Below are 13,053 nucleotides of genomic sequence, written 5' to 3'. Positions count from 1 at the left end.
CATTAGGATAAATATAAATACATAAGACAAATTACATTAATTAAAAAGAGATCATCTTCTTCCCTTGCTTCATTTGGCCGAACCACCATAGATAAAGAGCCTTCACCATTTTCAAGCTTCAAAGCTTGATTTCCCATGTTGTTCCACCCCAAAACTCCTAAGTCGCTTCACTAAAAATTGATCCTACACCTTGAGGAAGCCATAGGCAGCCAAGAATTGAAGGGAAACTTGAAGTTTAGCAAGTCAAGTTTGGTCACAAGTGAGGTTAGTGCAAGATTTTCCTGACCTCTCTTCTTTAATCATGATAAGCATGTTAAAAGGAGTAGAAATTGTATAAGATTGAAAGAATATAATGAGTAATTGGAGACCCTATATTTCACCAGCCATGGAAAAGATGGGAGTTTGATGATTTTGGTTGAATTAATTTGTTTAATAATAGTGATTGATGAGTATACATGTATTAAAAGTTACATGTTATGAGTTTGCATGAGTTGAGAATTTGGAAGTTAGGGTTTTGACCTAAATTGGGGATTTGGAAGTTAGGGTTTTGACCTAAATTGGGGATTTTGTGTTGTAGCTTGAAATTGAAATTGTTGAGATCATTTATTGACTATTTGAAGTGTAATGAATGCGATTGAAGTTTGGTAGTTGGTTGGAATTAAGATTGTAAGTGTTGAATTTCTGTATAGGGAATTCTAGATCTTGAGTCCAGTATGGTCATGTGGCTATAAGTGGAGCCACATTGCTCCAATTGGTGTGAGGCCAATTGGAGATAAAATCTAGGATATAAAGCCACATTTTTTATGAGGAGACCCTGCTCAGAAACTGAACCTAACATGACCTAAAATTGGTTTAAATCTGGTTAACTAGTTGCTAGACCTGGAAAAATTACTCTATAAATAGTAAATATTCAAATGGGCATAACTCACTCTAGAAAGGTTAGAATGACCTGATTCTTGAACCATTGGAAATGTTAGACATAGGAGCACATTTTTCATGAAGAGCACAGAGCCCAATTCTAGCTCTAACCTAACCAATTTGCTAGAACAATTTAGGTCAACAATTCTAATCAGAACCAAAATTGACCTGAAATTCTGGACTTTGACCTATCCAACCAGTTTTGGCAAAAATGTCATAACTTAGCCCACAAAACTGAAAATGTGGTGAATCCAAAGTCAAAATCTCTATAAGACCTAGAACTACAACTTTGATGTTTTGACCAAAACCCAGAACCTAATGGAACTTAGACAAACTGCTAGGACAAATCAATAATCCAAATCCTGAAATTGAACTAAATAACCACTTGACCCCAGAACAATATTTATATCATATCTCCCACTAGGAAACTCTAATTGGGATGAGCCAGACTATTCTGGAAACCAAAGCCAACTTTGATTGAGGAACCTTCCTCAAATTTTGAGTGTAAGGACCCTAAAATGAGAATCAAATACACTGACCTGAACTTGAAATCCCGAATGCACAGGGTTCAGGAGTCCAGGTCAGTTAATTGGCTGTAACTCACCCTGCATAGCCTGAAAAATTGTGAATTTTGAACCTGAGTGACCTTAAGACATAGGGTAACAACTCATATGAACGACATTAGGCCTAAAAATGATAGTAACATGCCCAAATGACTAGACAAATTTTGACTCTAGAATTTGCCTGGTTCTGGAACAATAAAGGGTTAATGAACCAGTCCTGGAAAATTGACCATAACTTATGATTCAAAAAGGAAAACAAAGATAAGACATAGAGGAACAACTTCCATGAAGGAAGTGTAGTCAAACAGACCCTATATCTTAGCCAAATTGCTAAGTAAAGATAGGGGACAGAATCTGGACCTAAAGAAAGGTTCAAAAAATTATTTGATACGTGATATGTAAATTACCTAAATGGTTTGCCAAATACATAAGTTACATGAAAGTGAGATTAGAACCTAATTTTCCATTATAAATGACATGAAATTGCTATATAGCACTAATAATGCATAACATGAAATAATAAGTCCATAAGTACTTAACAACACTAATTTGCCCAAAGTATACCTAGACTTATGTATATAGCTTGAATCAATTGGTATACCTATTAGGGACTACAGATAGCAGTACTGTCCACATGAGCGATCATTGGTAGACAACATATATCTGATATGGTTGTTCTACAGGCTTTATGCTTGCACGTTGGCCATTGTGCATGATATGATTTTTGGCTTTATGGCTGCCCGCTGGCCTTGTGCCTGACATGACAAATATATACATGATAGACATATGAATGTCTAACTAGTATACTCCTATGTATCTTTATAATCTGTTATAGGTTACTTGGGCACTGATATGAACTTAATAAGACTGAATATGGAATAAGTAAACAGAAAATATCCTGATAAATTTATTTGCTCCCAAAGTTCAATAAATATGTAAATGACTCAAAATTCATTAAATCTACGTTTCTTTATGAAATTATGCAGGGAATAATTATATTTAATTATTTAGTTATTTTTACTTTAATTTATGCACCACTAAGTGTTATGCCTAGCGCGTTGATTTTTCCATCGCGTAGGTATTAGAGACCAGCAGCAGCAATAGCAGCAGTGTTCAGATAAGGATTTTATTAGAACTACATAGTGTGAGAGTCATCTTAGTAGTATATTTTTGGTAGGGCTCATTAATACCTATATTTTATATTTTGCTCATTGTACATAAATGGGACACGTAATTAAATTTTGAGATTGTATAATAGTTTGTAAATATTATACATGATTTTATATGAATGAAATAAAAGGTATTTACTTGAAATGAATGTGAGAAATGTGTATGAGCAAATAATGTTATGATATGATACACGAATAAAATGAGATGGATATGAAACTGTTTTAACAGGTGAATGGTAGAACTCGCTAAACACTAATAAAATAGAGGAGACTCTGTCCAGATCTCCATAAAAATAAAATGTATTGAAAAAAATTTCAACACATGGGATAATATGAATAAATAGAATTTAAATTAATAATATAAACGACAAGATAAAATAGAATACTCTAACACTGAATATGACACACCTTGCTCGACTACACTATAGACCGGATAGGGGGTGTTACATTTTATTTATAACACTTTAATATTTATAAATATACATTCTCTCATATTAACTTGATTTACTAAATTTTAAAAATTACAATATACTTAGTTTTCAACCCTTGGTGTTTATCAAAGAATTACCATATATCTTTCATGGTGATAAATATATATATATATATAAAAATTAAGTAAAACCTTAGTTTACATTTTAATTTATATATTAAATAATTAGTTTATTAAAAAAGGAAAGTCCTATTATTTATTTATATTATAGACAATAAACTTTTATTCAATTAAAATATAATACCACTTTTTTTATTTAAATAAATAATTTTTAAAAATAAATAAATAAATAATAAATAAAAAAGACTAGTAATAAGAAAAATCACAGCAATTAAATTTTTCAATATAATATCTATAAATGTAAAAAAAGTAATTTTTATTGGTCATTCAATTTCGAGGATCGTTTTGCTTTCGTTTCTTATTTTCAATCTGGGACAATGGCTAGATAATATCTATAAATATAATTTTTTTTTTTTTGTAAGTTTCACAATCTGGGACAATGGCTAGATTGTTATAAATTATATTTTAATTAATAATAAACAATATATGTAAATAATAATTTTATTAATAAATTTAATTAAAATTTAATTATTAATTATTAATAATAATTAATAATTAATTTAATAATATAGGTAAGAAAGCGGAAAGAAAGGGTAAAGGAAAGAAATAATATTTTTTTTAGGGGGGAATAAAAGTATAATTTTGTTTTTATTTTTACTTTAAAAATTTATTAATTTTTTTATGAAACAAATTTAAAGTCGAGGAAGGTTGCTCCGTGAAAAAAAATTTCTTGCTTTGAAAAGATTCATCTGAATAGCGTTCGGCATTTGTAATTCCTTCTTTTTGTGCAGAAGAAGCAATGAGCTTCAGGTTTAAGCCTGTCTCGCAGCCGAGCAACCCTGAAGTTAACGAGGGCGGTGAAAAGGATAAACAAATAAAAACTTTGGATCTTGGAAATGGAAGCCAAATCCTTTACATACCAAGGTTTTTATCATTTGACGACTCATGGAAATTCTTTGATTACCTCAACTCTCACATCCCTTGGACAAGACCGACCATTCGTGTCTTTGGTCGCTCCTGTGTTCAGGTTTTATCTCTATTCTCTTTCTCCCACGCTGAGATTGTGAATTCCCTTGTTTCTTTACCTGAAAAGGTTTCTGGGTCGTTTTGTTTTTGATTTTGTGGGTTTGTTTGTTAAGTGTTTGTGGGTAAGAAATGAGATTGTTCATTTTCCCCTGAACCGAAAGATGGTGATATCATAAATTTTGGGGAGGGAATTCTGACCAAATTGATCCTTTTTAATTGATTTGATTCCAAGTCAACTGAGAGTGTTTCTTGTTTTTGCCTCATTGCATGTAGGAGTCACTTGAGTTGTTCCGTTTTCAGATAACTTTCAGTGAGCTTTTGTATCTATATATTGAGAAGATAATTTTGGATGGGGGATTGAGAATCAAAGATTTGAATTCCATATTTTAATTTGAAATGTATAAATAATTGTCTGCACTATTGAAGAACAAGTAAGAAGAATAGTGGGTAGTAGTAAATGCTACTATGATTGTATTGAGTACTTTTGAATTGGAGATAAAGGTAAAGATGTGTGTTACCTAAATAGTAGGACTTTTTATGATTCTATGTGGTGCAGATGATAGTTGCCCTTTGGTGATGTATCAATTTTATAAGCAAAGTGAAGGTATTCCTCCAGTTAGAGGATCTAATTTATCACACTTGTATTGCAAAAATCAAGAAAGTTTGTGTGAAGAAATTTTAGAATTGGCTGGATTAATTTACATGAATCCGGTGAATTACTGTTGAGCATGCATAATTTGTATTGAGTAATGCTTCTTGTTTTCTTTGCTTGAACATTATGTTTATTTTGTGTTCTTGCTTGCTCTTGCTAATTGTTTATTGTATACTTATCTTTGCAGCCTAGAGACACGTGTTATGTTGCAAGTCCAGGATTGCCAGAATTGATTTACAGTGGCTATAAACCGCATGCCTACTCATGGGATGATTATCCTCCACTTAAGGACATCTTGGAGGCTGTAAGAATGTTTTGTGTCCAAATTCTTGTCATTATCCCTAATGAATATCTACGTTATGGGACTTGTTTATTTTTTCATTTATTAATTTCTATTTTTTTATTTATATTCTGAAGGTCCATAAAGCACTTCCTGGGAGTAAATTTAACAGCCTACTATTGAATAGGTATAAAGGAGGCAATGACAATGTTGGTTGGCATGCTGATGATGAGAAGCTTTATGGTCCGACTCCAGAAGTTGCGTCTGTTTCCTTTGGATGTGAACGAGATTTCTTGTTGAAAAAGAGACCCAATAAATCATCCCAACCCCAAGGTACCATGAAGTGTTCTCATCATCTTCTTTCCTTTTGTTAGTTCTCATGTTTAAGAGGGTCTGGACTGTAAAGCTGATGGATCTGTAGCTTGATTTTGCAATGTTGTATGCGCTGCTTTGTTTTGATGGTTTTGCTTGTATTGATTTGGCAAGTTCTTTGTCAAATCATTGCAGACACTACAATCCCTATGCTTTAGTGATCAGGTCATTGAGCATGTATGAAGCTGGCACCACAATCCATACAGTTTGTTATTGTGGATTGTTTTGTTATATCTACTGATAGGGTTTAACTTAGTTATTGCCTTTTGGTGTGAGCAGCAGAAAGAAGATCTGATGATGAACCTGCTAGCAAGCGATTAAAGAAGTGCTGCCATGTTGATCAGCATTCTTTTATGCTAAAACATGGATCACTATTGGTGATGAGAGGTTACACACAAAGAGATTGGCTCCACTCAGTGCCTAAGCGTGCAAAAGTAGAGGCGACTAGAATTAATCTTACCTTTAGACACGTTCATGGAGGGGTGCTGGGATGAAAATTTGGTTATTTGTTGCCCTGGTATTTATCATACCTACTTGGTTCTTGCTGAAATTTCTGCTGATGGGTAGTTGTATTCTGCGACTTAGAAGAGAGAGAATATTCATGAGTTGATATGAACATGAGAAATTTTGGGTTTGGTGTCTGTAAAATGAATTAAAATATACTGGCCAATCCTTTGATTGAGCATCCATTGTGGCCATCTCATACCCTGTAGGAATACTTGATGAATATTGAAACGTACATGATGAAGTTTGTTTTGCTTGGTTCTTGTACTATGAAAAATCAAGTCACCAGCCAGAAGCCATACCAAATAAAATCAAATTTTCAATTGGGTTAATTACTTGATTTTAGTTTGATTAGGAATTTGGACAAACAGAGGAATACTCTAATTAATGATATTAAATTTGCCATTATTTGATGAATAATGTTGATTGCCACTGCTGCTCTGCTTCAATTGAGGCAGAGCCTTCTGAATAGTAATTGATTCACGCATAATTGCAGCTGGAGTTCATGAGAACAATCTTTCTTGGAAGTGAGGCTTATCTAATGCATCTCCTTAGAAATTTACCATATCAACCAGAAATGTGTATGGTAAGAAGAAATTGTGGCTCCACATTTCCTGCAAATTTAAAACCAAGCTACTTTTCACAAAGATTGCTACATTTGCATCTTGGTTTATCAGCACATTAGGGCCTGTACAACTACTCATTTGAAACCTGTAGAACAGAATAGCTACCACCATTCTTATCGGCCCTTAGTACTACAAACCCACTACAGAGTAGATGCCTGAGTTTTTGAGATATTCTTTTTATAGCTAAATTGACTGCAAATTGAGAAATTTGCAGGTGTACAATATTCAGACTGCAGTAATGAAAGCCAAAAACTGATGCTCTTTTTATGCATGGCTGTTTGTTTATAATTAGGACCACCTTCAGTTTGCTAGCAGTTGGAGTTTCACCAGAGACGGCTATTTCATTCCATCTTATCTAACTTGTTTGGAACCATTTTTATATTATTATTCAATGTGAATTTAATTCAAATAATTCTATAATACGAATTCTATGCAAAAACTCCATTTTTTTCATTCTCTTTTCACTATTTGGAGAATGCCAAATAATTTTAAACATATAATATCCTATGTTATAGCCAGGCAGATATAAAAACAAATCTTAGAAAAGAAATTGCTACTCCCATGTTTGGAATGTAAAATTCCACAAGAACTCAATTGAATTCAATTAATTTTTTTTTTTGTTAATTTTGATATTTGGAATGAAATAATTCAATTAATTTCTTTTTTTTTTGTTAATTTTCATATTTGGAATAAAAGAGTTTAATTATTCTTAACATAAAAAAAATTTTTCATTTTAGAAGAAATAAAAATAACCATGATTTTATGAGAATTCAATTGAATTCTTTTCTTACAAATGATTTATTCCAAAGGAAGCCACTGAAAAACTGAGTGAAAAAAGAGGAGGGAGGGATGTCTATTGATTGGGGGCTTGGACATCAAGAAAGAAAGTAGGGCTTAAAACGGTTGCAAAACAAGGTATTCTAGCTGTAGACACCATATTTTGGCTGGTCAATAAATTCATCATTTGGTAGAAATGACAATTATAGTCTAATTAATTTTCATTTGTTAGTTCATTAATTTCATGTAATTTCTGAATCGGGATCCGATCCTAACACTATCCGATCTCAATAAAGGTTACAAATTTGTTGTAGTCCGATCTTGGGATTGCCGAACTCAATAATACTAGTTTTAAGTTTCATCAATAATACCATTCAACGAATTCATCATTTGGCAAAAATGACAATTCTGGTTTAATTGATACGCAATTGGTCTACATATGTTGAAGTTTTGATGTTCATCTGTTTCGTGCAGTAAGTTTCTAAATCGAGGTCCGATCCCAACATTACCCGATCTCGATAAAGGTTATAATTCTGTTGTCATCAGATCTTGGAATGGCCTGAACTCAATGATACTCGTTTTAAGTCTCATTAAGCTCAATCCTATATGCTTGTTTGAGTCAGAGTTTATCAGAAGTTTGAGTGCTGATTATCCGATCTCCGAGCTCATTCTTGTTTTAGTTTTAATTCAAATTTAATTTCCTGGTTTAGATCCAATTTCTGTCTGCAAATAACTCGATCCCGATAATTGTTTTATTTTGTTCTAGTCTGGTCCTCAGACTATTTGATCTCAATAAAGTTAAATTTTATATACTTGCTTAAATTTCAATTTTGTTATCGATTGAAGTTCTGTTTTATTTCAAATTTCTATGCTGTTAGTCTGATCTCTAAAGGACATTGTATATAATTGAACTAATAATCTAATGCCGATCATGTGATTATCCGATCTCGATAAGAAAATAAAAAAGATTGATCTTAAAGAAATCTTTTATTAAACATTTGATTACATCATTCCACGGGCGGGTCCTCCCTAGCCTGCTCATTAGTTACATTGTTTATGTCCTCTCCCTTTGGTTCGCTCTCGCTCTCAGCCTCAACACCTGGAGCAAGCTGCTTGAGCCAGGTAAAGTCCTCTTCAGGATAGCACTTGATGAGCTCGGCTAGGAGATTGCCATGGGCCTGCACATAGGTACCGGCTTCCCTCTCCAAGGCTTCATTCTCTTTTGCTTTTATATCCTGAGCAAACTTAGCCAGGTCGGTAGCTCAACTGGCCTAGGCATCTTCGAGTTCCTTCCGTAACCGAGCTATTAGCTCTTTAGAAGACTTTGCCTGTTTCGGGTATTCGCAGCTAAAAGCTGCCCCTTTAGAAGCCATGGCCTCCTAAATCGCCTTAGAAATCTCCCTCCTCAGAAAGGCCACTACATAGGAAGCCCTCTAAACCCAACTCAAAGAACGCAGGTGAAATTCATTCCAAACCCAGGTTAAGGGATAATAAGAATAAACAAAAGGCCAAATAGAAGAATAGGCCAACATTAATGAAAAAGGACTTTGATAAAACAATCTATGTGGAAGCCAAGGGAATGCACTTTGAGGTCCACTTTAAATTTATCAATGAGCCTCATATTTTGATGGTTGAGATTGCTAAGAAGACGGTGAAGAGCCCACAATTCGACTTTGTACTCTTGACTGATCTGTGCCAGCTCGGATTTATTTAACAAGTACTAAACTACGCAGTAATTATGACTGTCTAGGCTACCAAATATGATGGAAGAGTGAATCTAGTTTATTTAGAGTGCTAAAAACTAAGAGAACAATGAACTTAAAATGAAACAATCTATTAAAACAATTTTAGAATTAAGATTTCACACTTTAACCTTATTATGAATTCAATTTTGTCTATTCATTGGATTGAGAATCGTTGCTTTGATGAAAATTAATCCTAAGGTATCTTAGGTCCTCTCTCAAGGCACCTAAGATGTATTTCAATTAGAACCAAACCCTACTTTCATTTGTGATTAGTCCTAATAAAAACCCTTTAAGATCTATGAGTAATTATGGAATTCCACAAAGGATTTCAACCTATGTCTAGGTCAGATTTCCTAAGTTTAACACTCCGATTTTCTAATACTAACCTTCACCTTTCAGTTCTTCAATTAGTATCTTATATCATATCTTAGTGAGTACCGGCACATAGCATGCATTAAGAACACAGAGCATTAAATCAAAGAACAAAACTCAAATCTAATAAATAAAACTCAATATTTATCCATGATAATGATTTAAAGCATTACTCTCCTAATTCCAGAATAAAAAAACTACTCACTCATGGTGAATTTAACAAATATAACAAAAGTAAAACTAAAGAACATAAAAAGCAACCTAAAGAAATAGAACAAAAGAACTGAAGAGAATTCTCTGCAGCTTTGAACTTGTGGAACTTAGACTGAGGACTCCACCTTGATGCTAATGGCTTGTTTTTCAAGATGGCTTAGAGAGAATGGCGAATATGTTTCTGTATGAGGATGTGTGTATGAAGATAAGCAATCCTCTCTCTATTTTATGCTACTTCTATTTATATTTAATTTCTTAGGGTTAAGTTTTTAGAGTCTCAAAGACATTAGAAGGCTGTTCTTAGTGTAAAAACTAGAGCTGGAATCAAATTAGGAAACTGGTTATTGACTAATACATGGCCCGTGTGTCACTACATAGCCCAGGGCCATGTAACTTACTGGAACTTGAAGGTTGCATCTCCTATTTGGGTAGAAGGTTACACGGGTCCTTGGCTAATTACATGGGTCCAATTACACGACCCGTGTTCTATTGTTCTTCTGGAAATTCTTCAAGCTTTGCTAGACAGAATCTTACACGGGTCTCTGCAGGTTACACGAGTCGTGTTACACGGCCCGTGTACTGTGTCTCCTCTTTAACTTCATTGGTTTCTCCTGATAGCAGGTTACATGGGTCTGTGGTATGTTTACATGACCCGTGTAAAGCGTATCAGCAACAATGCCCTTCTTCTTGAGTTTTTCCAAGTTTCTTTCTTTACTCTATGCTTTAGAATTCCCTCAAAACACCTGAAAATATGCAGAAAACATAGAATTTAGTGCAGAGTAATGAAATTTACAAAAGTTACTGAATTTAATGATTATTCATGAAAGTAGCTATCTAAATGCTACGAAATGCTATACAAATATGCTTAAAAGCATCTATACAATATAAGTGTATCAAATAGCCCCAAACTCGAACTTTTGATTGTCCTCAAGCAAATCAAAACCTTTTAGAACATAGTTTAGGGGAAAACTCAGAACATAACCATAAATTCAATATGCATACAATTGAACTCCTTCAATCCTTCATACCAACAACCTTTTTTCAAGGCATAAGAGTTTCAATAGCTGCCTGTTCAAAGCTTCACTCCCTTTATGGTATTTCAACTAATTATTCCTCTATGCAAGGCTATTAATAAGTCACAAATAACTTGTTTTATCAGGATAGCCTTAAGAAATACCTAATCTCCCCAAATTTGCCTCTATTGAAAATTATTGGTGAGTTTAATTAAATTCCAACTCCATAGCACACACTTTTAAAAGATCAAAAGGTCTTTAGAAAGGTTGTAATGGGGTTAAGGGATAATGATTTGGTTACCAATGAAGGGTTTTAGGGAATGCAAATATGAGGATAGCTTTCAAGCACAAAGTTCTAAGTATACTAAGTTTGTTCTGCTGATTTTGTGTGGGGAAGAAGGGTTCTTTATAGTGCTAAGCATACTTTCATGATACTTTTGGGACTTTTTTTTTATATGTCTCTTTTGTCCTTTCCCATAAACTCATTGCTTTTACTGGGTTGGAAAGAAAAATTTTTCTTTGATTTTAATTACACACTTGCATTCTTCTTAGTTTCCACACCTTCTCCCCATCTTTCTCTTTTTGTACTTGAAATGCCTATCCTTTTATGCATTAGGCTTTCCTCAAAAAGGGTAATGGTTAGTGTTTAGGCTAGAGGCTGGGTAAATAATTATGGATAAACAAGGAAAATTTTATAGGTAAAAATATGGGCTTAAGTTGGGTATAAGAGATATATTGTAGCTGGGGGTGGCTAAGGCTTAATGAGGCTGTATCAAAGAATGCCTTAAGCATCTCTTTGTTAAGTATATGCTAGGATTTCGCCTCGATAGGTTTATGAAACATGTTCTAGAGCTGGTGAGACATTTTTTTTAAGTTTATTTGTATTTCAAAAACCTTTTCCTAATTTTGCAAGTTCAATGTGACAGATTAATAGCTATGAAGGGGTTTAACTAGTCTAGCTCCACTAAGGTGATTAAGTTTTTTCGAAAACAACATATTAAAGCCTTTTTGCCTATCCAGATACATTCATTCCTTAATTCCATGAAGTCCAATTATTAGCTTATTAATATTTTTTGTTACAATTCTAAGTTAAAAACTAAATTCTCAAAATTTGCAAAAATTTTATGGATTTTTGATACACAAGTATAATATGAATATAGTTAAGCGATGTAATGAAATGTAAGGTGAATGCAATGTATGAAATGCATTTGTAACCCCAAACTCAAATTTGACATTATCCTCAATGGCAACACAATATGCAAAATTAAGAGATGGCACAAAAATTTACGAAAAGGCAAATCATGTATTAAGAGTTTAAAGTTTGGACAAAATAGCAAGGATCAGAGACCTATAAACATAGTTTAGGACTAAGGTATATAAGTTTTATATGAAAGAACCTATCCTAAATTCCTAACTCTAGAAAGTCTCTGATGGTGATGATGGTCCCTCTGCATTGAACCTCTTAATTATCATATCGAGCTTGGTGTGGGCTTCTTGGAGGCTGTCTTTTAGCACCTGCATCCTATTGTTGAAGGTGGTCTCCATGCGCTGAAGGTATGCAAAGACAGGGTCTATAAGTGGTGGTGTGTATGGAGGTACTCTAGCAGGGGACTCATGGTGGAGTGGCTCTTGTGCTTTCTCCTTCTTCCTGCCCAGGGATGACGTTCCCTTCTGTATCAACAAGGAAGCGTGTTTTTCTAACCTTCTTACATATCCCCATGGATATGCAGATGGTTTGATTGATCCTAGTGATGCCAGTGATGGAACGCTACCTATGATATCCAGGGATGAACCCAAAGTGGAGTGCTATGGCTGTGATGAGGCCGCTAAGCACTATGTGCCCCGTAGGCTGGTGGGATATGTTGCGCAGATGGTTGCACAAGAAGAAGTTGGTGCTACAACATTGGCCAGTGACCATGCACCATAAGAAGAAAAGCTCATTGGCGTTTACAACGCCCAAGCTATCACCTCGTCCAGTGATGGTGTGAGTGGCTAGCCTGTGCATATATCTCAGTGTGGGGCTAGTGATACTTGAAGATTTGGACTTCTTGGAGTTGTAGACGTCAGTGTTCGGTGCAATGGAGCTCCAAAAGTAAATACTATTGTAGATCATCCTGTTTTGTGAAATCTCCTAGTGCCCGATGCTATCAAAACCGAATATTGCATTAAATTCATCAATGTTCATTACCCGATCGACACTAAGCAGTCTAAACTTGATCCTGCCCCTGTCCTCTCTGTCTGTAGGCCATAAGGTGGCCTTAAAGCGCCCGAAG

The 13,053-nt window shown here is 34.3% G+C and overlaps 1 protein-coding gene across 2 annotated transcripts; it reads left to right on the top strand.

Moving 5' to 3' along the window:
* Positions 1 to 3,896: 3,896 nt before the first annotated feature.
* Positions 3,897 to 6,287, top strand: LOC131168776 (DNA oxidative demethylase ALKBH2-like). Of its 2 annotated transcripts, none has more exons than XM_058144049.1 (4): positions 3,897 to 4,227; positions 5,066 to 5,182; positions 5,296 to 5,491; positions 5,813 to 6,287. In XM_058144049.1, the coding sequence occupies exons 1-4, from the start codon at positions 4,000 to 4,002 to the stop codon at positions 6,022 to 6,024; spliced, it is 753 nt and encodes a 250-aa protein (XP_058000032.1). In that variant the 5' UTR covers positions 3,897 to 3,999; the 3' UTR covers positions 6,025 to 6,287. The 2 variants fall into 2 exon arrangements, with proteins under 2 accessions (XP_058000032.1, XP_058000031.1); XM_058144048.1 differs by having other exon boundaries at positions 5,810 to 6,287.
* Positions 6,288 to 13,053: the final 6,766 nt, after the last annotated feature.

Source organism: Hevea brasiliensis, chromosome 3, assembly GCF_030052815.1.
Source record: "Hevea brasiliensis isolate MT/VB/25A 57/8 chromosome 3, ASM3005281v1, whole genome shotgun sequence".
Lineage (NCBI taxonomy): Eukaryota > Viridiplantae > Streptophyta > Magnoliopsida > Malpighiales > Euphorbiaceae > Hevea > Hevea brasiliensis.
Note: the sequence above shows the minus strand (reverse complement) of the source record. Positions and strands in the feature narration are given on the sequence as shown.

Coding starts and splice junctions, on each gene's coding strand:
- LOC131168776 (XM_058144048.1), top strand. CDS start 4,000: ATGAGCTTCAGGTTTAAGCCTGTCTCGCAGCCGAGCAACCCTGAAGTT. Junction 4,228..5,065: donor TTGGTCGCTCCTGTGTTCAG/GTTTTATCTCTA, acceptor TTATCTTTGCAG/CCTAGAGACACGTGTTATGT. Junction 5,492..5,809: donor TAAATCATCCCAACCCCAAG/GTACCATGAAGT, acceptor TGGTGTGAGCAG/CAGAAAGAAGATCTGATGAT.